Source organism: Poecilia reticulata, linkage group LG11 (assembly GCF_000633615.1).
Source record: "Poecilia reticulata strain Guanapo linkage group LG11, Guppy_female_1.0+MT, whole genome shotgun sequence".
NCBI classification, from domain to species: Eukaryota; Metazoa; Chordata; class Actinopteri; order Cyprinodontiformes; family Poeciliidae; genus Poecilia; species Poecilia reticulata.
In genome coordinates, this window is record NC_024341.1 from 12,147,150 (window position 1) to 12,174,319 (window position 27,170).

At 37.4% G+C, this 27,170-nt stretch overlaps 3 protein-coding genes across 5 annotated transcripts in view; 2 read left to right on the top strand and 1 right to left on the bottom strand.

Moving 5' to 3' along the window:
* The first annotated feature begins 217 nt into the window (after positions 1 to 217).
* On the top strand, positions 218 to 6,868 carry sla1a (Src like adaptor 1a). Of its 2 annotated transcripts, none has more exons than XM_008421801.2 (8): positions 218 to 387; positions 829 to 937; positions 1,749 to 1,848; positions 2,000 to 2,086; positions 2,261 to 2,364; positions 3,502 to 3,633; positions 4,022 to 4,151; positions 4,713 to 6,868. In XM_008421801.2, the coding sequence occupies exons 2-8, from the start codon at positions 853 to 855 to the stop codon at positions 4,909 to 4,911; spliced, it is 837 nt and encodes a 278-aa protein (XP_008420023.1). In that variant the 5' UTR covers positions 218 to 387; positions 829 to 852; the 3' UTR covers positions 4,912 to 6,868. The 2 variants fall into 2 exon arrangements, with proteins under 2 accessions (XP_008420023.1, XP_008420024.1); XM_008421802.1 differs by lacking the exon at positions 218 to 387 and adding an exon at positions 1,320 to 1,326 and having other exon boundaries at positions 852 to 937.
* Positions 6,869 to 15,579: 8,711 nt separating this feature from the next.
* On the top strand, positions 15,580 to 18,562 carry abitram (actin binding transcription modulator). Its single transcript, XM_008421803.2, has 6 exons — positions 15,580 to 15,777; positions 15,853 to 15,904; positions 17,097 to 17,226; positions 17,324 to 17,400; positions 17,476 to 17,545; positions 17,685 to 18,562. The coding sequence occupies exons 1-6, from the start codon at positions 15,696 to 15,698 to the stop codon at positions 17,814 to 17,816; spliced, it is 543 nt and encodes a 180-aa protein (XP_008420025.1). The 5' UTR covers positions 15,580 to 15,695; the 3' UTR covers positions 17,817 to 18,562.
* Positions 18,563 to 19,147: 585 nt separating this feature from the next.
* Positions 19,148 to 27,170, bottom strand: part of ctnnal1 (catenin (cadherin-associated protein), alpha-like 1) — a 56,702-nt gene continuing 48,679 nt past the window's right edge. For both annotated transcript variants that reach the window (XM_008421805.2, XM_008421804.2), the window contains exons 11-19: positions 26,866 to 27,016; positions 24,923 to 24,960; positions 24,767 to 24,817; positions 24,355 to 24,509; positions 23,475 to 23,523; positions 22,898 to 22,954; positions 21,397 to 21,516; positions 20,923 to 21,006; positions 19,148 to 19,989 (exon numbers count right to left, since the gene is read on the bottom strand). In XM_008421805.2, coding sequence (XP_008420027.1) covers positions 19,819 to 19,989; positions 20,923 to 21,006; positions 21,397 to 21,516; positions 22,898 to 22,954; positions 23,475 to 23,523; positions 24,355 to 24,509; positions 24,767 to 24,817; positions 24,923 to 24,960; positions 26,866 to 27,016 — 876 coding nt within the window. In that variant the 3' untranslated portion in view covers positions 19,148 to 19,818. The remainder of the gene's footprint in view (positions 19,990 to 20,922; positions 21,007 to 21,396; positions 21,517 to 22,897; positions 22,955 to 23,474; positions 23,524 to 24,354; positions 24,510 to 24,766; positions 24,818 to 24,922; positions 24,961 to 26,865; positions 27,017 to 27,170) is intronic.

Genomic DNA, 27,170 nt, shown 5'->3' on the forward strand with positions numbered 1-27,170 from the left:
TATGCAACTTGATACATTTTGATTCAGTTCAACAAATTAGTCTTTTCTTCCTAATTTGTGATTAGCTAAAACCTAAAAGCTAGAACATGTTAGGCTAAACAGGGCGACTTCTGTGAACTCAACTTTTGAGTTTTTTTTTTTTTTTTTTTTTTTGGTGTGTCTTTACAAAACACATTTGCCTTCTCTCTTCCTCATTTCTTTACAGGAAGTAAGTTTGCAGTATGATGCAGGGCTGTCACCGCACTCTGCATGTCATTCTGGTAAAGTCTTGCTAACATGAAACAGCTCTAGGTCTAGACTCTACGGCGGCTGCCACCGTGGCCCTGTTTGGACGATGACTTTTATCGCCGCATTTGAAACATCTGCAATGAACTACTAATTCTATGGGTATGTTGAATACTTTTCATATCTGCTACTTGGTTTATGTACAGAACGTTACTTCTTCATACCAGATAGAGGAACATTGTGTAAAGTAGCTTTGGATCAAATATACAAGGTCTGATTTACATAAAGAGATACATTTTCAGTCCTTCTTCCTGGACACCACACAGAACATGTAAAGTTAGCAGTTTGAATGGTTGGGTTTACATAAAATGACACTTCAATCTGCCTCTATCAGTTGACTACACCAAGCTGGAAGCTGCAATGGAAAATTCTGGCCGATAGCATCTAACCTCAGCTTCCCCATTCTGAACTGAGACAGTTGAGAGATGAGATAGCCCATTGGTCAGCTCGCAGTGAGATGCAGAACGTAAAGTGCTTGAGACAGGGGAGACTTTAAGGAGCTGCACATGAAGACATTATTGCATGTCTGTCTGTTGACTTCAGGCTGGAGTCTGGCCCCCCTGGAGGATGGGGAACATGATGGGGAACATGATACGAGGAGCTAGTGACAGCAGCAAGGTCAACACTGACAACCCTGACAGTGCTCAGAAGGGTAAGGTCACCCCTAAAAAATTCAAAACTTAGAAATGTATTTGCAAAGTTTCCTTATTTGAAAAAAAAGTTTAAATCCTTATGTGCTGCTATCAGTTTACAATTAAAAATTAAAATGAAAAAGTGCAAAATGCTGGTCTGCACATGTTTTGACAATTGAAGCATCTCATCAGTGACCAAAAGTGAGAAAAAAAAACACAAGTAGAAATTTTAAATGTGTTTTTTTTTTTTTAAATACTGTGGTCAATTGTAAATTTTATATTGTTATGGTTAAAAAAAATAAAAGCATAAGTCACAAAGATAAATATTTTTTTCTGCTCCCATTTTGACACCTTGCACTGATAAAACAACGGCTTCATCCTATGACAACACGACTCGATTAGGGTCTGGGTGAGTTCAACGTTGAATTCACAGAATCAGCTGTCCGTCCAGAAAAACTTTGAGAAAAAAAAAATCCTCCTTGTTTCTCTTTATTGGTGATTTTTCCTTTTCATCATCTTAAACGTGAAAAGAGAATCTAGGTTTTAATCTAACTGAAAAGCAACAACTTGTATTTCAATTTTAAATTCAGTATTTATAAAGGAAATTGAAATGATCCGCCTCTTTTTGTTGTTTTTTTTTTTCTCAAAACATCCGCAGCCATCTCTAAAAAATATGTAGCATTATTTCATTAGTTAATTACTTTCTGAACAGAATAATAATTCATATTCAAATGAAAGTAAGCAAACATCCGGAAGTGCATGCTTTTTAGATGTAAGACCTGTGCAAAGTCAGTGCTTATAACGTTCGCAAATGTCCGCTTTTGTTGTCAGGTTCTGATGATGACATAGTTGTTGTGATCGACGATTACCCCTCTTTGGAAATCAGCGAACCCATTTACAAAATGGGGGAGAAGCTCAGAGTCATTGCACAGTAAGATTTTTGTTTAAATTCTCAACATACTATTTAAAATGATCATAGGAAAATAGTCAAAAGACGGAGTCAATTTATTGTGCAAGAACTCATTATGGAGAAGTGCTTAGAAAGGTCAGCTATTAATTCCTCTTTTCTTCATGGCGGCCAGGGAAGCTTATTGGTGGAGAGTTCGCTCTATTGATACAGGGAAGGAGAACTATATACCCAACAGCCATGTGGTGAGAGTTTACCACGGGTGAGTGGAACTTCATGTTCTTTCCAAAGCTGACTATCACAGCACATATCTAAAAAATAAATAACAAAAACTCTTAGTCTTTCTTATCACCACATGTCCATATAAGTCTACTTCTCTATAATGTCAGTTCTGGAAACATTTTTGTGTTGCTGATCATGTTTACTGTGTTGTCAGGTGGCTGTTTGATGGGGTGGGAAGGCAGAAAGCCGAAGAGCTGCTTCTTCTACCTGGAAATAGAGTGGGGTCGTTTCTGGTGCGAGAAAGCACCAGCGAGAGAGGTAGGAACACTCGCAGCTATGCAACCAGCACTGGTGTTTGACACGGGCAGCATGGCTTACCGCCCAGGGAGGCAACTCCCTGTTGAATTGATGTGTAGGACCCAATTCGGTCCTGCAGCAGGACCGAATTGGGGTTTTGTTCCATTGTACAACGAATCCCACATCACTGTTCTTCACACCAAGATCACCAAAATGCAGCTATTTTTAGAACAAAGCTCTTACCGACCTATCCTAGCCCTTTACCTCAGCCATGTTAGGCTTTGCAACAACCAGCTCCAAGCGCATGCTCTTTGCTATTTCTGCATTTACTTGAGCCAACATTCTCAGTGTGACTAAAATTAAAAATCTAAATGTTAGAGATAGTAGGGTTTTAAAAGCCTTAATCCTGTAAATGTGCCATAAACGTGTGGAAACCTGCAGGACCAAAGGGGACTTCTAAAATCTTGAAACAACTCCAATCTCAAAATGATCATAACTATTTATACGAATATTATTCACAAAAGCCAACAATAATTTACGTGAACCAGGAAGGTATGAAGTAGGTAATCCACCAATTGTTATCCTACGAAAAACATATTCGGAGAAAAGAACAAGTTAAGTGTTTCCGTTCCAAGTAACTGCCTGTATAAAAGTAAAGATGTCTATTAAAAAGCTTACATCATTTTATGATTTTGACACTTGTCTGTTTTGCTGACCGGAAACTCTGTGGTTGTTCCATTTTGCAGTGTTTCACACAGGAAGATCAGTATTGGTACATCACCCTCAACATCTGGGCTTTAGGTTTTATGCAAAATTGAGCTCATATTATTTTAGAGATTGGATGTATTTTCTGATGACAGAAATGCACTTTGGTTTTGGCCACTGTTGGACTAACCGGCAGGTTCAGCCTCCTGAATAAATTTATTTTTATTAAGACATTAGAGTTATTAACAGCCAGTAGGACATTAATAGCTCATAACTTTTTTACTGAAGAATCCCTTTAGAAAGTCCTGAACTATCACTTTAAGATGCTGCTTTATATATTTTTGTCTTTGTTGTGAGCAGTTGAACAGACAATCAGCTTGTCAAACAACATCAAAGTGATTTTTCTTTTCCATACGTGTGGTCGTCTACAAATGTACGGTGTGATTTCCTCAGGTCTGTATTCGCTCTCGGTGAAGCACAGGGCAGTGAAGCACTATCGAATCTTCAGACTGGACAACAGCTGGTACTACATCTCACCGAAGCTCACTTTCCAATGTCTTGAAGACATGATCAATCATTACTCTGGTAGGTGGACGTACTGAAAGCTCGTGTACCGACTTGTTTACTCTGAGTTGCTGAAAATAATATTCGTAGCCTCAAAATAGAAACTTTTCTTATCAATCTTAACTTTATAAGTCTACTTCCGCCACTCAGAACACTTTTGGAACAAACAGGAAATTAAGTAAGCTATGCATGACTGATAATCACTTGCCATGCACAAGCTGTCAAATAAAGTGGTGATAGCTGAAAGAGTGTGATCGCTATAAGGCCAGGATTGAACCCCAGACTTTCACAGTTTGGTTTGAGTGGTATTTACTTGGGCAACAGAGTGTGTGAAGACAGAATGCAAATAATGCAACCTAAAATTGGTTTTGTTTGGTTTATTTTATTTCCCCTCTGTCTCCCTCCACAGATTCTGCAGATGGGCTGTGCTGCACGCTCACCACCCCTTGTCTGTCGGGAAAAGCTGAGGCGCCAGAAACGAATCCTGGGCCGCCACCCGTCGTCATGCGACACAACTTTGACTGGAAGAAAGTAGACAGGTACAGAAGGGACGTCAAAATCACATATATCTAGTTTATTTATGCGAGGATGAAAAGGTTGCTGATCAAAAATGTTTTAAGTGGGAACAAGCTGCGGTGCATACGAATAATAAAGAAAGGAGCACAAAACAAAATAGAGAACTAAAATTATGCAACACAGTTTCAACATACCACAAGCTTGTAACAAAAAGATGCCAGCGAGACATACAGACGCAAATTAAACAACATTATGCAAAATTGACCTTAGACTAGTTTAAAAAAAAAAACAAACAAAAAAAAACACCTGCATTTTATTGCGAGAACAAAATGCAAATACACTTCAGAAATGAGAGAAAGTGCAAAAAATGCAATCTTCTAAAAATATTAATTTATGCAAAAAGGTTAGTGACTCGAACACAACGGAAACTGTGGTTATATATATCTAGTTCAAGAAAAAAAAGGCAGTAGATTTTCCCAAAAAATATGTAAAAATAAATTTACTGTAGACATTTTTTTTTTTCTTAAATAACATATTGTTTTAAATACATTTTGTTGGGGTGGGTTTGTCAACGGGTTTAACAGGAAACAGCTGGTCAGCACAGACAGCCAGAGCAACAACATGGTGAGCTACGGCGTGAGGAACAGCATCGCTGCTTATTTGTCCTTTTCTGGCCAAGAAGACCCTCAGGAGCGAGGCGATCGCAGGAAGAAGAAATCTAGATCTGTGTATGTGCTTCCAGAAAGCAATAACGCAAACACTGAGTATGAGGACGACTTCTAGAGACGGCAGCAGCTTGGTTCAAATGAATTTAATAAAAAAATGATGTTTGAGCAGAGGCCTGCAGAGACTCTCAGATATCTACTACAGCTCCCAAACGTCGGCCGAGGAATCCTCTGGTTCGGCTCCGGCCAGAGTACCTCAATCATGAAAGGGAGTTGAAGTAACAGCACTTTGAAATCTTTTAACAGTAAGTTACACATGTACTCATGCTTCCGAGACAAACGAAATATGTTTTTTACGTGAGCCGTGTGAACGTGTGAGTGAGTCAGACGAGCGGGTGCCGCACATGGCTTCAACAATTACGACAAGCATTATTCAAATACATTCAAATACAAAGTAGTCCACAGAAATTGTTGGGAGGAAGTATCTGGAATACTCAAACTATTTCCCTTTGTCCGTTGGAGATGAATGCTGGTATGTGTACGAATAAATGTTTGCTACTTTTGTTTGTTTTTCCCTCATGATGTTGACGAGATTAATGTTTTAGTTCACAAAAGCTCATCTAATTATGTTGCAAAGTTTTGCGTGTTCCGTGTGTTTCCATGGTTTATGAAGGATTGTCTTTAATATAAAAATGCTCAGACGTATGTTTTCTTAAACTTTGAAATCTGCTGCTTTACTGGTGTGATCAACAGATAAGTCAGATTGCAACAGATCATTTTTTTAGTGTAGAAAAAGTGACTTGCTGTAAGTGTTGCAACTCAAAGACCTTGCGTATAGCGTCTTTAGAGAATGATATGTGTAGAAAAAAATATGAAATGCATTTGCCTAAAAAAAATTATCTCATATGTGGAATGTTACTGATGCAATAATATTAAAATCTAGAATAAACATCTGCTACATTTGTTAGCAGTGCTCACGTAAATGCTGTTGTTATAGTTGTTACATTTTCTGTCCTACTCTAAGAACTTGACAGATATTGTTTTTATGTCACACTGTTTTGAAATCATAACTGTTTAAAAAACAGTCATAATTTGATACCTGTAGTGAATGTGCACATGTGCAACTAAAGTAGTTTATCGCAGTAATGGCCACGTTGTCACAGGTGTCATGCTACGCTATGCATGGCACCTGTCTGCACTGGTGAAAATTTGCTCCTCCCGGCATACCAAATGCTTGAGAGGAAGATTGTTTTACCTGCTTTCTGATTATCTAGTATACATGAAGCTTAACCATAATTTGCGAGGTGTTAAATGTGGAAAAAGGAAAACAGAAAAACTAGTGCCATTTTGGAAAAAAGGCCCTTTAGTGGGTTTAGGCCACAATCCATACAATTTAGTTACTGCCGTGCTTCTGTTTTGGGACAAATGTCTCCCCAAATGTCATGTTTTGTGTTTTTTCTTTTGTTTTTTATAACTGTTATGACGTTGCTTGCGCCACCAGATTGAAAAATTATGTTTATGATTACACCAGCTTTTTCTTTTTTTCTGGTTGAGACTGAGCTTTTGATTAAAACAATTAATGTGATGCAGGAGTTCATTTTTATGTGCATTTTTAAAGTCAACTGAAGGTTAAAATTGTGTCTTGAAGTCATGAGAAAGTGTGAAACGTCTGTTCTGCTTTAACTACAAAAATAAGTCACATTGCCTTAGCACACATTTTTCCACTAATTTCTGAAAAAGTTAGTCTTATAATATTGGTATATGTATGTACAGCTTAGTTATCTTCTATCTTTTCGACTTGAACAACTACCTTTGTATAGTCATTTATATATTTACTCTCAAAGCGGTTAACATGAAGGTGTGCCGTGTTTCTGTTAAATATTTTTGTTTTTAGCTTTTTTAACTCTCTTTGAAATATATTTATGTGTGTTTTAACTGTGCTTGAAACAGCACAAGTTGCCAAATGTGGAAATTACATTGTTTAGCTTGTGAGGTCAAATAAAAAATAAAAAAAACACCATGTGTTACGCGTGTGTGCTATAATACTGTGAAGATTAAAAAGTGCCTTGAAACTACTGTGCGGTTTTTACTTTTCAAAAAGCGTTCCACTGAAATATTGTCTTTTAAACCCTGTTTGATCAGAGGATGACCAGACAGACTCTGCATGTCAGTGAACAGTCATTCCCTATTACAGCGGAAATAGTTGGAATAGAAAATGAACACATTTATCGACATGATTAAACTTGGTGCTAAAACAAGTTCCTCTTATGCATATTGCACTTACAGGCCATTAAATATTAATAACCACAGGCACAAATGTATGAGGCCAATTTTGATGTGGAAAAAGTATTCTCACCACTATAAATGTTTTTATTTTTCTGCCTAAGGTCATCTACGAGCATTTATGGCTCCTTGGTGTCAGTGACGGTTTAAAGGCGTTATGATCAGGCCTTGCAGTGAATGGTGAAGTAGAGCTGAGTCACATGTTCGGCGCAGAGGAAAAGGTCACGTTAATTACACGGTAGGCATGTTGAAACGCCGGCGATCTTGGGGCCGTGTTTCAAAATCATCTGTTACAAAATGAACTAAAAAACCAACAGAATTTTGCAACATGAAATTAACCCTAAATGATGCTTCCTGTCTTTTGGTCTTTGCATTGTATGGCTTTGTCTCACCGTGTTTTAAAAGCAGTAAATGTAGAAACGGAGAATTAAATGGGTAAACTGACCCAACATTTGTGGATAAAGTTGCTAAACCAATGGTTTCCTAGGAGTTTCATGTCCATTGATTTTTGAGGTAGGTGTTTCTCTGCTGTCAAGTCTTGACCGAGGCCGAGATATTTTTTTAAAAGTCACAACTTAGAATACAATTTAGCAATTACAAACACTTTATGCATAACTACAACAGGCTTCCATCCTTCTCTTCTTAACATGCGGCCTTTTAAGGGCATTCATTATGCCAACAGAAACTACATACTCTTTTCAATTGTGTTCCACCTTGTTGCTCATGATACGTACATACATTCCCAATGTTAAGAATGATGTAAAGAGCATTGAAGTGAACGTACCCCCAGTGCAGCAGCTACTTAAAGTGACCAAAGTGTGATACAGTTAGCAAACTTAGTGTGATACAGAATAACAAACTGACACTTAACAGATCTGACACAAGGCAAAAGTGGTAGCAAAGTCCCCATCTTAAATCTGAGTTCAAAAGGTGATTTTTTTCCCATGATGAACAAGAAAGGGAGGAGAAATATTGTCTGATAGAAGTAGATTGAAGACTTAAGAGAACATCACGCCTCTCCAGCAAGCATGTTGCAATTCAAAAACTACGGTAGAATTAAGTTCTGCTCTATTTCAAAGGTTGCTTTCCCTGATGGACGCGGCTTTGCACCAACACTCTTCAAACAGCTTCACTAGAAAGCTTTATTTTTTTGCAAAGCATTAAATTCACAGCAGTGAATAGAAGCAGGTGGAAACTTCACTTTTGCTTATGTAATTAGTTTTTGTTTTACTTGGGGCAATTTAAATGTCAAAATGTTTTTCTGAGGACATTGGCGCCAAAACTATAATATTTTTCTCACTGCGAGAAATCCTCGGCTCTAAGAGGATTTGCTCATGCGGTTGTTGAAAGTGAAGACAAAATACTGGTATTCTGACATTCATTTGGTTCAGACACCAAGAAAAACAGTTTAATCGGTTTGATCTTTGAAAAACAAAAAAGTCCTGCAAGTATTTTACAGTTCTTGTGTAAGAAACAATGCAGTTTCTTACACAAGAAATCTATAAGCTCACAAGCGACTACAGAAGGTATTTGCTGCTCTTCCTCCTGACTGCTGGGGCGACACTCATATTTGGATTTTTCCTTTTCTTGAAGCCAAGATTCCATTTGCCTGATAGTCTTGTGGAAAAAAAGACTTTTTTTAAACAAGAATGCCTTTTCTCGTGGAAGATGAGAGACCCAATCTCTTCACCTATTTATTTTCATGAATTTCCTCGTTTTCAGTGGCTGGATATTTGGGTAAAGTAAGAGTGCTCATTCACTGCTACGCATCTAAGAAAGATCTTTTTATCAAGAAAGTGGTCTATTCTTTAAAATAACTGCCATCATGCTCTTCTCTACATCATCATGAATACTTAGAGAAGTGTTTCCGTTTTAGGGAGGCATGAGTTCAGAATAATGTGTTCCCGGTTTGGGTTTGGGCCTCAGTGAAAGTCTTGCTTGTGTTGTGCTTTAAAAAAAAAAAAAAAAACTTGTGAAAGCCAAAATTAAATCCGTTAAGGCTTGATTATTACAAGAAATATAGGTTTCTAGCCCTACAATAGAGTTGTGTAATCACTTTGATGTGAGGTTAAAGCCAACGCCAATGCTAAAACCATGAAAAGAGCAAAAGGTAAAAGTAAGTCTATATATGAAATGTATGTGTTTGGACTTCACAGAATAAAGTCAGTGTAAAGCTGTGATCATTTAGCTATACGTTGCTCTGACAAGTTACAGTGGTTTACCTAGTCTGAATGCACTAATCATTTTAATAGGAACGTTTTAATTTCTGTATAGAAATTAAATTGAGGGTTAAAAATTCATGCTACTGTTCCTGTAGCGTTATTGCAATCTTCTATTACCAACCTTTGTGTTTCCAGCTATTTCCTGTTGCTTTCGTCACATGTTTCTGCTCTTTGCTCTAATGAAAATGGGAAAGAGGATTCTTTTGGTAAAAGTTTGGAAAACATACCCCATAATAATTAAAATTCCTTTGGCTGCTCTTAACTTTGAGCCTCCCGATCAAAGGTCCATTCCCGGGTCTTGTCACAGTCAGAAAAGACAGGAGCATGCAAGCTTACATTTGACCCATAATGGGGTAATTTAAAAAAGCTGCTGCTCACCCACACATATTTTTCCTCAAAGTTGGCGGCCCTGCCAATCTTATTAATGTTTTCATTAACTTTACAAGCCGACTAGCGTGTGATCAGTCAAGTCGAGCTCAGCACTTTGCCTCCTGTAAAACAAAAGGATGTGAGAGTTGTGTAAGCTTGTTACAAGGGCTCGTTAAATGTCTGCAGGCTACTGATTGGAGTGAAGTCGAAGCGTGTGTTTGCTTCCGTGTGTTGGAACGGAACAGCCACTGATGCAGACTCAAACATCTGGTGGCCCTAATGCAACAGGTAGAGACGGCTGTCCAGTCAGCTTTACTCACCGCTCACGTCCGAGTGTTTCACTGTAGGCAAGAAATTCCTGCAAAGAAACCGGGGTGAAAGTGACGTTCAGGCATTGCTTTGTCTATCATTTCATTTTCACGGTTCAGTGTTTGCATTATTCTACTTCCCTTAATTCCCACTTCTCAAAATTTTTCGGCAAAGAGGTCTCGTCACATTTATATTTCCTGGAAAAAGCAGGAAGTCACTCACTATTAGCAGAAAGTTGCTAAAATCTTTGACTGCTAGGATAAAGTATAATGTGTCAGTTTCATTTATTTCATGGGAATTGTTTGCTGGTCCCAAATAATGCGCTACGAGGAATTTAGTAAAAGAAATGTTCATTTCTTAACTTTTGTCCAGACAAAATAAATGTGCTTAAATATGTTAAATACAAAGTTTTGTTATTAAAAAAAAAAGCATTACAATGTGATATTATGCTTCTTCATCATCAAAGGTGAATTTATTTGAAGGATTTTCATGCATCCTCGCGAAATGTTCCAATATATGTGCAGGTTGCTGTGGGGGGGGGAAGAATGAGAGCAAAGCAACGAGGATCTCAGCTCATCGCGGGTCTTTCTGACCACAGCTGTGTCACTTTCACATTAGTGTAGATTGGAGAAAATCGTCTCTTTAGCATTTACTGTAAAACTGCTGCAGACAGGACAGATACGCCAGTGTCTCTTTGCCAACAAAGAGATTATTGTAATAATTTTCATGTGCACAACATGAAACCAAAAGCTTTCATGGGAGGAAAAGGGGAATTATTTAATTTCAAAGGTAACTAAATAAACAAGATATCCTCACAATGCTTGTCCTCTTGTGTAGAAAAGGCTCAGGGGTTCAAGCTGATTTTTTTTTATTTTTAGATGAACAAAGAGGATTAAATTTAAGAAAAAAATATTATTATACAGGGAACTTAACCCCCAAATAAAATATTAGAAGTGTCCTCTGCTCTAAAAATCAACAAATGAGGCCTGTGAACATTTACTCTTTCAGGGAAGGAATCAAGGAACAAAAAGATGGGCTACTTCAAGGAAATTAAGAGGTGGAAAGAGATTAATCTCTCTGAAACGTGTTTCTATTATTTGAGTTCCTGAAGTCTTAGCACATTATCCCGAGGTCCAGCTGTCCAAACCTCTGACTTCACCAAGAGCTTACTGACGAGCTGTGGAGCCCGCACATAAATATTTTTATGGCCTGATCAAAAATACCTTCCTTTCAATTTGACAGCAGAGATGTGGGGTCAGTTTACAACGCAAAAGGGGAATTTCTGTTTTAAACATGGTACAAAAAGGCGTTAGCGTATTTATTTCCTGTCAGTATACTGTTAGATCTACTTCAAGTTCAGTTTGGTATGCATGAACATTTTATTTTTTTTCAGAGGGCAAAGGGTGGACGGAAACACGGGAACTTCAAAGTAAAGAAATGCTTCGGATAAATTAGTTCTCGTTAAATGATGGCGCCGTGAATAACTCCCAACGCTGTGAACCATAATGTTGGTCGTAGAGAAAAAAAAAACAACAACAACATTAGAACACGGCCTTCACTGTTGAACTACAGGATACTGAGCCAATACAACCAAGGCTGAGCACGGAGCCAAGAAGAAAAAAATAACAAACAAAAAGCAAACATCCATGCGAAATAAAAGCTGCAAAGCATCCAAGGAACATTTGCGAGTTGATGTAATCGGCTGGAAATTTATGTCTGCTGCTAGGTCTGTTCACAGCAATAAAAAGAAATACAGACATCTGGAATGCACTTTCAAAAATTAAGTTTTACTTTGCTTGTATATGAGCTTTATTTACACCCCCAGCATAAAACGATGCATTTATTTCTCACAGTTAAAGAAATAACTTCAACTTCCCAACATTTTCTTTTATCGTTTGATGAAACTGAAAGCAGCACACAGGATGAAACTGATCAGCAACTCAGAGCGTAGCTGTGTCCTAAACTGCCAGTAGGTGGTTGAAACGTCCCTGCTGAGACCACTTCCTCTCACTTTTCACACATCAGATAGTATAGAAATTGCATCAATGGCAGGTGAAAAAAAGAAGAAGCAATCTTTCTTAAAGCTGACATTTCCAAGACGTTTAACATAGTTTACATTGGACCAAAAGGGAGCCAAAAAAAGTTGCGAGAGACGTTTTCACACTGTGGTTCAAAGAAGCCATATAGTTTGTTCATTGAAATAAGTCTTGAGCAGCATTTCTACAGGCTTTCTCTACGTCCTTAAATGGTTAGAAGGTTTTGCAAGGGCTTTTATAGGGAGTCTGACGGCAAATATGCACTTGCAAAAGCAAAGGTTTTTCACTGCCTGTCCTTTCCTGCCTTTTGGAGAAAAGTTAGAAAAGAAAAAAAAAATGCTCCAACTTGATGGATTGCATCTGCAATCCATTAAAGGAGACCTTATCAGAGTGATAAAACTGCTGAAAACATGACATTTAAAGTGTTCAGAAGAATCGGTACCAGCTTCAGAGTAATTTATTTTATCGGTGATTAAATATGTCGCTTAGATATATTGTCCTAATAAATGTTCTAATATGTTTTTTTTTCCCCCACAGTGGACCTAGAGAGCAATATTTCCATGTGATGATACTAAAGAAAAGTTAGAGCAGGTAGCATTTGAAAAAAACATCCTCATGGACAGCTTGTAAATATCATAAGTAGACTACTAAATCAAATTCAACTTGTTGACAAAACTCCATAGTCAGCTTTTTGATTAGTTTTATTGTTTCATTTGTAATGATAAAAGGCGTAAACGGAAGTTTGATTATTTGTGTTTTTCTCTTATTTTTCATTTACATTTGTGCGTCGGTGCGTTTCGTTTTTATTGAAATTCTGCTGTGGACATTTATAATTTAATAGTCTGCTATATTTTGTAATAATTGTGCAGTTATGTGAAAGGGAACGGCTGCTCTGTCCACTAACCTTATCTATACTGTCATAAGAATGAAATGCTTTAGTTTTTATCAGCTCCTACAGATGAAACACACACGTCTGTCAGACTGATTAGAATCATGATCTGTTCTTCTTTCCAGTGAGTTCAGAGCTGGGAGTGATGTTATAGCAGAGTGAGCCAATGGGAGATGAGCAGCGCATGATTCAACACAAAGTTTTAGAAATAATGAAGCTTCAGTTCCGAGATTTAATTGGACGATGTGTTAAAAAAAATAATTTGACACTGACAACTCCTACGGAAATCTAAGGGGAAAAATAAAGCGTAAAAGTTGTGAGACGGAAGTATTTTGTGGAAGACTGCTTGTGACTTCAAACCCACAGACCTCAATGACCTGAAACACTGTTATAAAAAGAGTGTGTGACATTCATGGGAAGAGCACTACAGATGGTTAAAGTCGTTTTTTTTTTTCTTTTTGCATGAGCACAAGCATTTAATCTACTTCAGAGGTATTTAATCTGCTTCTCAAAGCATCTAGTCTATCTCACTTGGCTACAATACAAAATTAGAACATATTACTGTCTTCATTTTTAGTTAGTTTTATATGATGTTGTTGTGTCTTTCATAAGACAGAAAAATACCAGCTACACCAGAACCACAGAGACCAATTCACAGAAAGAAGCTGGAAGGCATCCATGAGCTGGAGCCAAGCAGACGGACGGCAGACTGGAGAGGATTTGCAGTAGGCTAACTGACGTGGAGCTACGTGTGAATCCTGAACACACGTTCATATTCGCTGAAGAAGGTGCAGCTGGAGGCACTCTGCACATCTGTGTCATGGCCAGTGGATCCTAGAGGCAAGTCTCGAAATGTGGAGAAGAAGAAGAAGATATTTTTGCTCAAACAAATAAAAAATGAGCTGAATGTGAGGAGAAAGTAAATACTCTCAAGAGCTTTTGAGAATGTCATCAAGCATTACAGAGTACCTAATGACATCTCACGTTTATTAGGTGCTTTGACAGCAAGTGTTGGGCGAGCGAGCTATGAAGTACACATTCAATAAGCCTCATAAACTATTTTGATTGTGTTTGCGTTTATTGCTTGTGACTGTCTTCCACATCATCGGTTCAGATCAGACTCTGTTTACGTCCGCTTCATTGTGGAAAGTTTTTGCACAGGTTGCAGATGGAGGAGTAATGGAAAAACTAATCGGAATCAACTGGGACAGAACAAGTCTCATAGATTTAGAAGTGGTGAGTGGGTACACGGAAAACTCATTGTGTGGAGCAAGCATCTGCCAGATAGCTCCTGGGCTTGATTTCTCTCAATTATGCTACAGAGATGAAGTCATTACCATGTAATTTACCTCATGCTACTGGTAGCAGTGTCCACAGAGGGAAGGTAATGGAACATATAATACCAGATATGCTTGGCAGTTCATTTGCCTGGATCCCTCAGGAGCTGTATTCGTAATATCCAAAGGAAAAGAAAACATTCCATAGTTTCTGCACACATCATCCATCCAAGACTTCTGCATTGCATAATACACTGATTGGCAAACCCAACATGGACTCAATATGGCATATGCGAGAAGCATTAGAGCTAGGTTGAAAGAAATACTTCAAATTGTGGGAAATGGACGGATGTAATAAGCTGTCCTGATGAGATGATATAAGTTCTAACCTTTTCTTGACTGGCTTACGTAAACCAAAATGCACCTGATTCCGTAAAATGTCTCGCGAGCATTAAGCTTTCGGGGGATCTTACGTAAACAGTAGGAGCTGTGTATTCTGTTGTCAGAAATATTCTGCCATCTAGTGGCCAGTCTATGTGGACACATTATGAGGGATGTTTGTCAAATCGAATCAAATATTTAAAGCAGCATTTTTAATGAATTGGTAATTTCCTTTTTAAAATTTATATTGACTTATTTAATCTAGCTGTTAAAGATTTTTTTCAGATACATATACATTCAATAAATTAACTCATAATTGTGGTGACGTGGATGACTTAAAATAAACTGCGCAATTAAAATATATGTATGTATTAAATAATAATAACAATAATAGTTATAATAATAAAGCTATTATTATTATTATTATTATTATTATTATTAATAGTTATAATAATAATAAAAATACAGCTATTATTGTAGTTATAATAATAAAGCTGCTATTATTATTATTATTATTATTATTATTATTATTATTATTATTATTTATTTATTTATTTATTTATTTTTTATTAAGTAAGGTTTTTATGTTGACATGTAGCAAAAATTCAAGGGACAACATTTATCTATGGTGTGACCCATCGATAAATTATTTTAATATAATAATAAAAAAGAGGAATACTTATTTTTCCTGGCTACTTACTGGAAATTACGGCGTCTTGTAGAATGTGTTTTGCAATTGCAATGAATACTTGGAGTATAAGAAATGACCAAATAATTATGAATGTCCTTAAAAGTACACTGAACTCATAACAGTAGTTAGCGGAACCATTCGCGCTTTTATAGATAGATAGATATTATTACAGACTCAAAGTTCAAATTACATTAAAAATAAATAAATAATAAAACTAACATTACTGAATAATGTTTCGCTCGTCTCATCGTATCTTATTCTCAGCCCCTGGCGGAACTTATACTATGATTTTCCTTTCCAAGACTCCGGACACATTTAAAAGGCGGACAACTCTGGTGTCACGCCGTTACATTTCCGTCTAGCTAAGCACATCTGAAGCAAATGTGTTCACGTTTATTTTTTTGTATTTATTGAATTGTTTAAGATTGTTGGTTGAATCGTCTTGATGGACTGCGTGGAGCAGAGTAACGCAGACGCAGAAGCGCCCTCTGTTATCGACCGATATTTCACACGGTGGTACAGAGCAGGTAACATTAACATTTCTTAACAAAAAGCAAAATGTTCTTTTTCTGTTTTTAATAAACTCGTTTTATGTTTTGTAGATATGAAGGGCAAATCGTGTGAAGATCATTGCATCTTACAACATTCAAACAGGTAATTCATTATTGTAATAATCGCCTATTTGAATTACAATATCTGGACTTTAGTTTATGATCAATTATGAGCTCAACATAACAAAAAGCTTGAAAATAACAATGTGATGATGAAGGCGCACATTCGCAGTGATGTGTAAAAGTATTCTTCGTTATAGTATTCCACGTTACAAACAAACGTCAGTGTATTTTTCTCCCAAATGATGATTATTTTAACTCATCAAAAATCTGAAAGGTTTTTGTGACTTTGGTCCTCTTTACATCCTACATAAATACAGACAGTATAGTCTGCTGAGTTTATGCTCTGGATAAATTTCGATATTTTGTGAAAGCCATCAAAGGTTGGTTTGAGGACTTTGGTGAATATCCTGCATTTTTGAAGACCAAGAAACACAATAGACCAGCCAGTGATAAACTTGTGAAGTTTAAAGCAGACTGAGGTTGTAAAGGAATATCCCAAGCTTTGGGTATCTTGTGGAGGTTTGTTTTAATACGAATAAGAAGATGGTGTGACCCGACTGCAAATCCATTAAGACATGTTTGTCCACTTGAACTTTGAGGCTGGGCAAGAGCAGCATTAATCAGAGAAGCAGCTGAGAGGCCTGTGGAGATCCACACTTGAAGTGGGAGAGTCTGTGGACAGGACAGTTATGTACTCCACAAATGGATCTTTTTGAGAGATTATTAAAAAGAAAGCTACAGTTGAAAGAAAACCATTGGAAGGTCAGTTTGCAGTTTGGCACAAGCCATGCAAACTCATGGAAGAACATAATTATTCAAATGAGATTAAAACTGATTTTGCCAAAAGCTCAGTGTGGTGGAAATCTCAACAAAGTGTATTCATATGTTGAAGTTTCCGGCGGTATTCAAAGTCCAGTCCTAGTTCAATTTGAAATTTTGTTCCTGATCCTATAGTCTAAAAATTCCCTTACTTTTAAATTCCTTACTTTCTTCCTTTCTTTTTTTTCTTACCTCCTTGTCCTGACTAATTTTCTTCTACATATGTCCTTCACTTCTTTGTCTCCTTGTGCGTTTCCTTTTTTAACAACTTAATTCTAAATTACAAGTGAGCCCAGATTTTATTTATAAGTTCTCCTCAGTCCATAACACTGTAAAAAAAAAAAAAAAAAAAAAAAAAAAAATCTACCCATAAAGAAATTGTAAGTTGTCAAAATATGATTTTCCTATTGCAGGTTGTGCGTTGTGACCTTAGCAGAAACGCACCCGATACTTCAGGATGGACGCACAATCAAAAGCATCAATTACCAGATCAGTAACGGCTGCAGTCGCTTGAATAATAAAGTGTCCGGGAAGTCCAAACGGGTAAAGTCATGAAGCTTCAGATGTTTTTGGTACATGTGTATAGAAACTGTTTTTAAACCCAGATTCCTGGTATGTTCTTCCCCCTCTCTTTCAATAGGGGGCGCAGTTCCTTACAGATTTTGCACCTTTGTGCAGGATAATGTGCTCAGATGACACGGAGTACACCATCTACAGGTGATTTTCTTTTTTTTCCCCTCTTATGAACATATTGGTATTTGACTCTTTGCAATGTTTTTGTTGTTGTTTCAGTTGCATAAGGGGGCGTCTTCTGGAGGTCAATGAGAACATTTTAGAAACCCCAAATCTCTTGCTAGGAAAGGTAAATGTTAATTTTATTAGATCCATCACAGGTTAAATCTGTAAACTAATAACTCTTAAAGTATAAGCCTTTTTTTCCCCCATTACTTTATGAAACAAAGTGCTTGAAAATGTTTTTTCTCTTGTCATCGACTGACCAGCCGGCTACTGAAGGATATATTGCCGTCATCCTTCCAAAGTTTGAGGAAAGCAAGAGCATAACCGAAAACCTCCTGACAAGAGAAGAGTTTGAGTCTGTCGTTTCCAAACGCAGTTTGTCACAACCCCCCTGATGGATCATTGAAGACCAACCTGATCTGAGAGAATGTTTCTTTGGTTTTCTCTCTCTCTCTCTCTAGGTTGGTTCAAAACAAAGACTGAGAAAGTTGACCAACTCTCCTGAAAGACACTTTTATGCAACAGAAGCAAAGTGCCTTCAGTTCATCATGTTACAGAGACTCCAGGATGTTTTCAACTTAAAAGTGCTTTGTGACCAATTTCTTTTTATGTTATTTGAGTAATATAAGAGAAAGCAAGAAAGTCTTCTGTGAAATGCTGCAGATAATTTGCAGGTGATTTTTGTTGTACATAAAAAAATCAAACAAATGTATGAAAAATATTTTTTTATTTATTTTCTCACTATTTTATCAGTCTAACAAAAAAAAATGGTCCAAAACTAGATGGTTATTTTTAATCTGTGGTTGCATTATAATGTCCAGAATATCTAGTTGCTCTCATAAAAGATACATAATTTCCCTAAAGCCTGCTATATATTGTAGATTTGAGTCTCGTCTCATCTCCTGCTCTCACAGTACCAAAGTGATTGTTACCTTCAGATAAACATCAACTGCTTTAAGTACCACACTATTTATTTAAACATCTCATAAACTATAATACATATTGGCCTGTTTGGCAGCTTCACACTGATAGTCTTCATAACAAGTACACTTGAAGGTTCTATTCGATGCCCATCCACAACTCTTAAGTCCGACAAGATGATTTGGTTTCACTTGACAATGTTTAAAATAAAATCCAGATTCCTCAGCAGCTTAAATGACCAACTCTAGCGTTTTCTTGTCACTCAAAGGAAAAAATATCTAATGTTTTTCCAATCATTTGGCATGAATCAGTTTTTTTTTCTAGTAACATGTCACATGGGGAATGTTCTATAGTAAATGCTATGGCAAATATAGTGATTTTGTTTTTGATTTTTTTTATGTGATCTGCTTGGAAGCAACATTATGGCAGTTACACATGTTACCACCATGCTTGTGCAACACGGTTACAGTACACCAAAAAACAAAGGGGGGTCGGGACACACAGGCACGTTGCGACAACAGATGTGTGACTGAACTATGACTCCTAACGAACAGGGTTCCAATGCAGCCTGGGGAAGTTTTCAATCTGCTCTTAGTATTTTTGAGGTCTGGATAAGTATGGAAAATTGTTGGATATTCCAGTTTTACTTTTCCATCTTGGGTATTTTCAGTCCCAAAATTCTTAAAAGATGTTTGGATTTAACTTTAAATTACATTTATCTCTTTGAATAGACTCATCACACTTGATTTTATCGTTTCAGCATTTTGGTTTTTCACTTAGTGACTGAATGCACACTCAAAATTAAAAAAGGGGGCAATATTTTTACTTTTTTTTTGTCCAAACAAATTCAATTGGAACGGGATACGTGGTTATTAAAGTTAGTGGGATTATAATCCCAGACAAAGGAAAAACTGCACCTTTTGGTACCAAAGCACGCAAACTGTGCTTTAAATAATCTGCTTTTTGCCCTGACAAATCCAGGAGTTAAAGATTTTGAAGTAGACTTTGTGTAATATAGTCCAAATTGCCCCTAAACCACACAGAAAACTGGTGGCCTATTTCATGATTTTGTGAAATTTAAAATACCTCATTTTTGTTCTGTTTATAAAATGCTAGAAAAAATTTTTTTAACTGAAAATGTATGAAATCCGTATATGAATGTTGATGAACCTTGAGAATCAAAATTGAGTCAAAAGTCATTTTTCATTTGAAGGCTGATTGTTGACTAGTGGTTCATGCCAAGTAGCTAAAGAGCTTCAGTTTGCATTTCTTTCTTGGCACACCTTCAGCGTTATCCCCCAGGTGTCAAATTCAATCTATCTGACCCGAAGGCGGCCATCTTTGCCTCGTAGTTCCAAGTCCAGGCTGCAGTGGTCGGAGGGGATGACGGGATAATTTCACAGAGGTAAGGTTGGCTATGTGGTGCTCTGACAACAACAGTGGGAGAAAAACAAAACAAAGAGACATTCTCCAGGATTATTTGCTCTCCAGGAGGTTGAGGCCGGCCAGGTGCTGTTCCAGGGATTTGACTCCAAAGCCGTTTGTGTTTTTGCTGCTTAGAGCCGCCTCCTCTTTGACAGGCGTGGATGCGTCCGGTCGTTCTCCCCAGTCCTGCAGGGAACTGAGGCTTGTCCTCTCTGACTTGTGCTGCAGATTTAACGGGATGAACAAATAATTAGACGTGAAGAAAAATTTGTCGGTTTTCAGACTCATTTTCAGCTCATTTAATTGGTGAAGAGCTAAAATAATAATAAAAGATGCTCACGCTGCTTGGGGTTAGGATTTGCAGTGTATGAAGCTGATTTCTATTAACTCCATCGAACCAAACAAATGTTGAATATGTTCTGAAAATAGTTCTTGTATCAAACTGAGACCTAAAATTGGCTTGTTTAATATAAAATAACCTCTCTTTGAATCTGTTATTTTAGACCATTTCTGACAAAAGATTATAAAGAGTTAAAAATTCTTTAATTAGCAGGTTCAATGAATCCATTTAGTGAGTCACAGACTCAAATTAACTTGAATGATAAAAGCCTTTTATATGCAAATGCATATAAAAGGCTTTTAGTCTCAAAACTGCTTCATGTAAAATGTTTTTTTAATCATAGGAAAAAATTGCATAATATTTCTTTTCTTTTTTTTAATCTGACAATGGTGTGAGGATTTTGTTTGTAATATAACAAGTTACCTCGTATTTAATAAATATACTATACTATACTATTAAATAATACAATAATGAAACCCTGCTAAGGTTTCATTAAATATTACTTTGATGGTAAGATTTCAATTTTTCAATTTGTCTGGTAATGGGAATTGGTCATGTTGACCGTCAATCTTTTTTTCTAATATGTAAATGTAGCTATTTTTTTTCTTACAAAAGGACTAATTTCCTTCTGACAAAAAAAAAAAAATAACACATTCGCACTAAGATGAGTAAATCCAAACTTTTAAAAGTATAATACAATTTTCTACAAATGAAAGATGGGGACGTTGTTAAAATCCAGCTGTTGCCCTGAGGCAAAAATAATACCATTATATAAAAAAGGGCACTTTTACCTCAAGGCAGCATGTGGATGTTACCTTTTTATTTAGCTTATTACTAATGGGAAGGAGGGAGAGGACCACAGTCATGATGTTTCTGGTTGTCTGAATGGAAGAGTCCACCTGCAGACAAAGAAAACATCGAGTCATTATTTAATCAAATATGGAACCCGTATTTTATTACATAATAAAATATGTAACAATATAAGTAATTTGTCTTGTGTTGCTGCACACTGAGAATTCATTTGATATCCAAGTTTTAAAAATCAAAGTGAGGCTAACCACTGCACAGGTTAACCAATCAGATGTCAGAGTCTTATTTTACAAGCCAGTTACTAAATTAAAACCCTTTAGCAATCAAGATAACAACAGTGTCCTCATGGACCCGGTGACCTCTGTCTGAACCTGGTGTAAAATTGATGCTGTAGAAATTTTAATAGCAATGCTGTAATGCTGCACATTTCCTGAAAATAAACAATAAAATCAAAACCCCAACAGGTGTAGTGTGGCTACCTTCTGGAAGGTGGCAGTCTTGCCCTGTACGGGAGTTTTGGCCCCCATCTGCAGCTGTTGGCACAACACCACCAGTTTCTCCGTCTCTGTGATCACCACAGACTTTTCCTCATCAACCAGCTGGAACAGCGAGAATGAGACAAAAACAGTGGGAGAGAGAGTCATAGAGAGAGAGAGAGAGAGAGAGAGAGTCAGAGGTGTCTTTCACAACTGCAGATTTTCTATCTACAGGAAGGTCAGGTTGTATGTGTGAATTTACAGTGCTCTCTTTAGACAAAACAGGGAAAGATTAAAATGATACAGAAAATCAGAATTGGCAGCCCTAATCCATCAGCAACAGTGATGAACTGCCTTATTCGGTTAAGGCAACTGGGTTAATCCCCAGATCTACTTCACTTACATGACTGCAGTGACTTTTTTTTTATTGACAAAAGCACACAGCAGCTTGGTTTGATAGGGAGCTATCAGAACGTAGACGCTTCATCGGTAACACTTTGCCCCTTGATTATGACTTTGTTGAGAGTCAAGCACACGGCACCCCTCCTCCTCACATCCACACACGTGCACAGACGCGCACACCCCGCATGTGCTGCAGTGACAAATGACAGTCGTTAAAGCCTGTCAAAAAAGAGCCATTTAAATGAACTCGGAGGACGTGGGGAAGGAGTCGGTCGAGGGCGAGAGGAAGGAAGCCACAGAGGCTGTGTTTGTTGTGGGATCTCTGCTCTCGGGAGGGAAAGAGGTGTGCGACAGCCTTAATTTCCTGCTCTTGTAGTGTGATTTATAAGGCAGACCCAATAAGCAAGCAACGCCAGGCTGGGTGACGCGGCTGTGTGAAGGAGTGAGAGGTTAGAAGCTGCTCTCAGTGTATTTGACTTGGACTAGTCTACTAAAGTATCCTGGAACATGACGGTAAAATAATACGTTTGAAATATTAACGTTTTGTCCGCTTTAGGTTGAAATAGACCCTTGTGGCACTCCAGCTTCACACCGTTCAATAGAGACGGTGTGTTGTTGACCCTGTATTCAATGGTCAGTAACAATCCAGTTTGTATCTTTTTTTTTTCTTTTTTACAAAATAATTACACTGTATAAAGATCAACGCACTTGGCTTTCGTGTCATGACATATATATACTGATTAATTGTTAATATTACTAATTTAAAGTTACTGGGTTGATGAAAAGACCTGTTTCAAATGCTGTAAGAATCATGTTAATGCTGAGTTTTAGATTAATACATTGTGTGGGTCTAATCTGAGCTTTGGAGCGTTTGACTTCAGGATTATTGAGCTTTGTGCCTGAAAACTGGTGGAAAGAAAGTCAATCAATGCAATTCTTATGAAGTACGTTGAAGATGTTGGGTATTATAGAAACGGGACTGAAAGAAACGTAACACTAACCCCAACTCAGGCACAATAACGCTCACAATGACATTCGTGTGAAGAAAAACAATCGCTTTACTGTTGGTGCATCATTTACACTATGAGCCAAAAATATTTACCTGAGAGGAAAATGTACGAAGGGATGAACAAAGCTGAAGTCCCTCTTCTGACAGAACCTTAAAAACAAGTGGAAACTTGCATGAACACAAGAAAATGTTCATCTTTTTTCCAACGGCAACAAAGAAGCGAAATCGAAACATCTTGAAAAACTTTTTTTTCTTAGTTCTTCTTTACTGCATGCCTTCCTTTTTCTTCTCATTTCTTTTTCTCTTTAATCTCTTTTCATCCCAAACCGAATTAATCGTGAGTGATATATGGTGCTGTGATTTCACAAATGACTTTATGTTACTGGCACTGATCTAAGCTCAATATGATACACTCCTGCACCGAGCTGCATAGGCAGGAAGTTTCTACATCACCTTCCCAAGCAACATTAATACGTTTTTGACAACTGCTGTCAGATCTGAAAAGGGGTTAATGAATGAATAGCTGTGTGCATTTGGTGACCTATTGATCTTCCTCCTCAGTCTGGTAGAGTAACACATGCATTTATCTGCAACTTCAATAAATTGAAGGTGGAAAAAGAGAAGACGGGGAGGGGAGCCGGGGGAAGTCGGAGGATGTGGATGTTATTACCTCAGCTTGATGAAAAAGATCCAGAGTTGTCTTCAACAGCCCCTCCCCTCTGCGGTTTCATTAATAAAAATAATAACATGGATTAGAAAGACGGACAAGGACAAACTACGTTCAGCGCCACGAATAAAAAGTGTAAACAAATCACTATAATCCTAATATTGTGTCACCGTTTCCCGATCCTCAAAATGTGCTTTATAAATATTGATGGCTTGGGGATTGAGAATCTCATTAACACTAAACCTCAGAGGAGATTCATGTGGCTGCTTAGATTGTTTTTTTGTTTGTTTGTGCTTTTTTTTTTTTTTTACGATATATAATTTGGAAATGATTGAACCAGTTCAGCCAACTCCAGATGCAGCACCGTTTTAATTCATCTGAACCTCTTGTAAAAAAAAATGTGTCAAAAGCTGTGGAATAAATTAAATCTAGCAGAAAATTTAAATTCTGGTTTAGTAACACTACAAATTTTCAATAGATAAAAACAATCCCATGTCAAGAAGTCATCAGATTTCAATAAGCGAAATCTTAAGCTACGGTTTCCCATCTATTTTGGGTGTTTTGACACGCGTCGTTTGTCGAACGTAAAAGTCTCGTGATGTCTTCAAAGTACGTGCATCACTTTTGATGCACCTGTGTTGTAAAACGTTCTGCAGATCAGCCGAATGGACATAGCAGCGTCCGTTGGCTCCATGACTGGGCACATCACACACAGGACTCTGAAAAACTCTAAATAAGGATGGAGTTTTTCTAAAACTCAATGCTGTTTCAATGCACTGCTTCTTTAAAACATTGTCTTTTAGGAATTCTTATCTGCATTTTGTAGCGGTCCCAACAACTATGGGGACGGCTGTATACACTGTGCAAGAGTGTCGTTCGGTACCTCGTGAACAGGTACATGTTGTACGCCATGCTGGCGAGGCTCTGGCTCTGCCGCACTATGTCGTGTTCCTGCTCCTCCCATTTCTCCACCTCCGAGTCCACATCTGACGAGAGCAGACGGAGCTCCAGTCCCAGCTTGGCCATGCTCGTCTGCTCCTGCACCCACAGAGATGCATACACACGGCGCAACCGAGGTTGTTTAGGAAATGCAAATGAGTGTTTTCACTTGTAGGTAGCCTGCAATAAACTTCCTGCTGCTTCTTTTGGTAAAAAAAAAAAAATGCAGCTAAGCAAAATTGCTGCATTTTCTGAAAAAAAAAAAAATCATCTCCAAGAAAGTGAGGCAAACTCTGTTGGTGATGAGTATGCTAGAAAACATGATGTGATTAAGTGTAGCGTGCAGTGAGTGCTACCTCTGCATCCAACTTGACAGCCTTGGCAGTCTTCAGATTAGCTGAGTGTTTCTGTGGAAAAAAATAAATAAATAAAATACAGCGTTATTAATCAAAAGGCAACACTCACCATTGCATCAGTAAAGCATTTATAAAGATGAACACTGTGATACACACCCCAGGTCTTGGAAGAGACAAATAGGACCTTTTGTCACCTAAAAGAAGACATTTATTATGATTATCTTACATTCTAATCTTGACAAAAAGGTGGGGGTATATGATATGGATGCATCACATATTTTATCACTATCTACTTTTTATGCACTTTTATCTAGCTCCATAAAGTTTATTGCCACAATTGTAATAAAAGACATGAAAAAAGAAAACATTATGGTGCCCATAAAGCATTTTAAGACATCGTTTTGGCTTGACGATAAACACGATCCTTGACCCATCATAGGGAGTGTTCAAATCATATAATGTGGATCATGTCAAACTCTCCACCATATTCCAGCATTAAAACAGCAGAGCATTAAAATGAGTTTTCTTCTTTGTATGGTAAAAAAAAAATAAATCAATGCTGTAAAGTGTTGTGAAAATATTTTTGCCCCCTTTTCAAAGTCTCGTGTCAGGCTGATTTCCCATCTAAATATTTTTTCAGAAAATGAACATATTTTTTAATAGCACACAAAATAACAAGAACAAATTCATAAAGCAGTTTTCAAATTATTCATTTACATTATTAAGAAGAAAAAAACAAACTAACCCGGCCCTATAGGTAAAAATGTAATTGCCCCCCCTTGTAAGGTAGAAAAAGTATTACGATTAACTCCATTTTATTTTCAATTCTAACTAGCACAAGTCGACTATCAAGTCTGATTACCGCCTGACCTGTGGAATCAAGAAATCACCGTCTGCCAGCATGAAGGAGGCCATAATGTTTAACAAAGCAACACATCCCACTAGGATCTAAAGATATTCAGGAACACGTGAAAAACGAAAATCATCAACATTTATCAGACTGGAAAGAGTTACAAAACTGTTTCCAACGAATTGGGACTCAAATGAACTACATTTAGAGCCATTATCCTTAAATGGAGAAAACGTGGGAAAGCTCTTCAAAAACATACGGCTGACTCATCCATGAGGTCTCAAAAGAACCCCGTAGAACATCTGAAGCACTGCAGGTCTCAGTTACCCCAATTAAAGTCTGTGTTCATGATTAAACAAAAAGAAAGTGACTGGGTAAAAATCAGAGATATAAAAAAAAAAGAGGTCTTGATTAGTACTGCTGGGAAAATATTCTGCGGACTAATAAGACAAAGGTTTAGCATTCTGAAAGGTGTCCCTTCGTTACAACTTTCATAAAACTAACACAGCGTTGGATTGGCTTTGCTCTTTGAGGATCTGACTGACATGATGCAACTGATGAAAAATCCTTAGCTATCGGAATATGACCTTTATTCGAAGATAAAAGGAAAAAGTTTCATTGTGACAATAAAGCAATGTGGGAATACTTTTTTCAACATTTAACTTTTTCTTGATAAAGATCAAACTTTAGATTTTAGGAACCTGCCCATGATTTGAGAGCTTCAGCTTCAGAACAATAAGCAAAGACACGCAGAGCAGAGAATAAACGAACGCATTGAAGTTCAAGGGCAGTGACGATAACTCTTGCTTAAAATACTCCCCACGTCATGTGATGATTCATTTTGGAAAAAAAAAAATAATTACAAAAATATATCCACACTGCTTGCAATGTTTCAACTTTCATTAATATTTCTGAAAGATTTCAAGGACAAAATGATTCATCTGAGCTTTAACAGAAAATGTTATTATTTCCAGCCGAAAGATAATCAGGCTGCAAGACCATCAGCTGTAGTCTGAAAATGTATTCGCTGGGGCAAAAACAAAAAGTAGTTCCTTTTTGCACAGTATTTGAAAAGGTTAAAACATTAAAAGATGGATTAGCACATAGATCCAAAAGGGAAAACTACGCTAACGTCATTGTCTGTAAATTCTGCAGATTCAGATACAAGTTTCTGGATTCTGAAAGCAAAACAGCAACCAGCACAATTGCCCGTGTTTTTACAACGACCATCAACCAAACGTGAGCACACCTCGTCTTCCCTCGAAGACGTCGTTGATCTCTTTGAGCAGCAGAGCCATGTCACAGAGCTGGGAGTCCCAGGCCTCGCAGAACACCTCCAGGTTCTCTTTAGCAATCTTACTGGACGGATGAAGGGCCAGCGTCTGGGCAGCGGAGATGATCTAAGAGAGTGAAGAAATGTCACGATGTAACGTTTGCTGTTACGGTGATCAGCTGAAATGCACAAGGAACCTTTTAGTGATCGGAACAGACTTATTGTCGTCTTGAACGCAGAAATAAAATCTCTTTCCTGAATTGTGAACATGCCACGACACG

What these genes read in the sequence shown, in the direction of transcription:
- abitram (XM_008421803.2), top strand. Translation starts at nt 15,696, where the DNA reads ATGGACTGCGTGGAGCAGAGTAACGCAGACGCAGAAGCGCCCTCTGTT. An exon ending in CACACGGTGGTACAGAGCAG is followed by an intron (nt 15,778 to 15,852) that starts GTAACATTAACA and finishes TATGTTTTGTAG; the next exon opens with ATATGAAGGGCAAATCGTGT. An exon ending in TGTCCGGGAAGTCCAAACGG is followed by an intron (nt 17,227 to 17,323) that starts GTAAAGTCATGA and finishes CTCTTTCAATAG; the next exon opens with GGGGCGCAGTTCCTTACAGA.
- sla1a (XM_008421801.2), top strand. Translation starts at nt 853, where the DNA reads ATGGGGAACATGATGGGGAACATGATACGAGGAGCTAGTGACAGCAGC. An exon ending in GTGGTGAGAGTTTACCACGG is followed by an intron (nt 2,087 to 2,260) that starts GTGAGTGGAACT and finishes CTGTGTTGTCAG; the next exon opens with GTGGCTGTTTGATGGGGTGG. An exon ending in CATGATCAATCATTACTCTG is followed by an intron (nt 3,634 to 4,021) that starts GTAGGTGGACGT and finishes CTCCCTCCACAG; the next exon opens with ATTCTGCAGATGGGCTGTGC.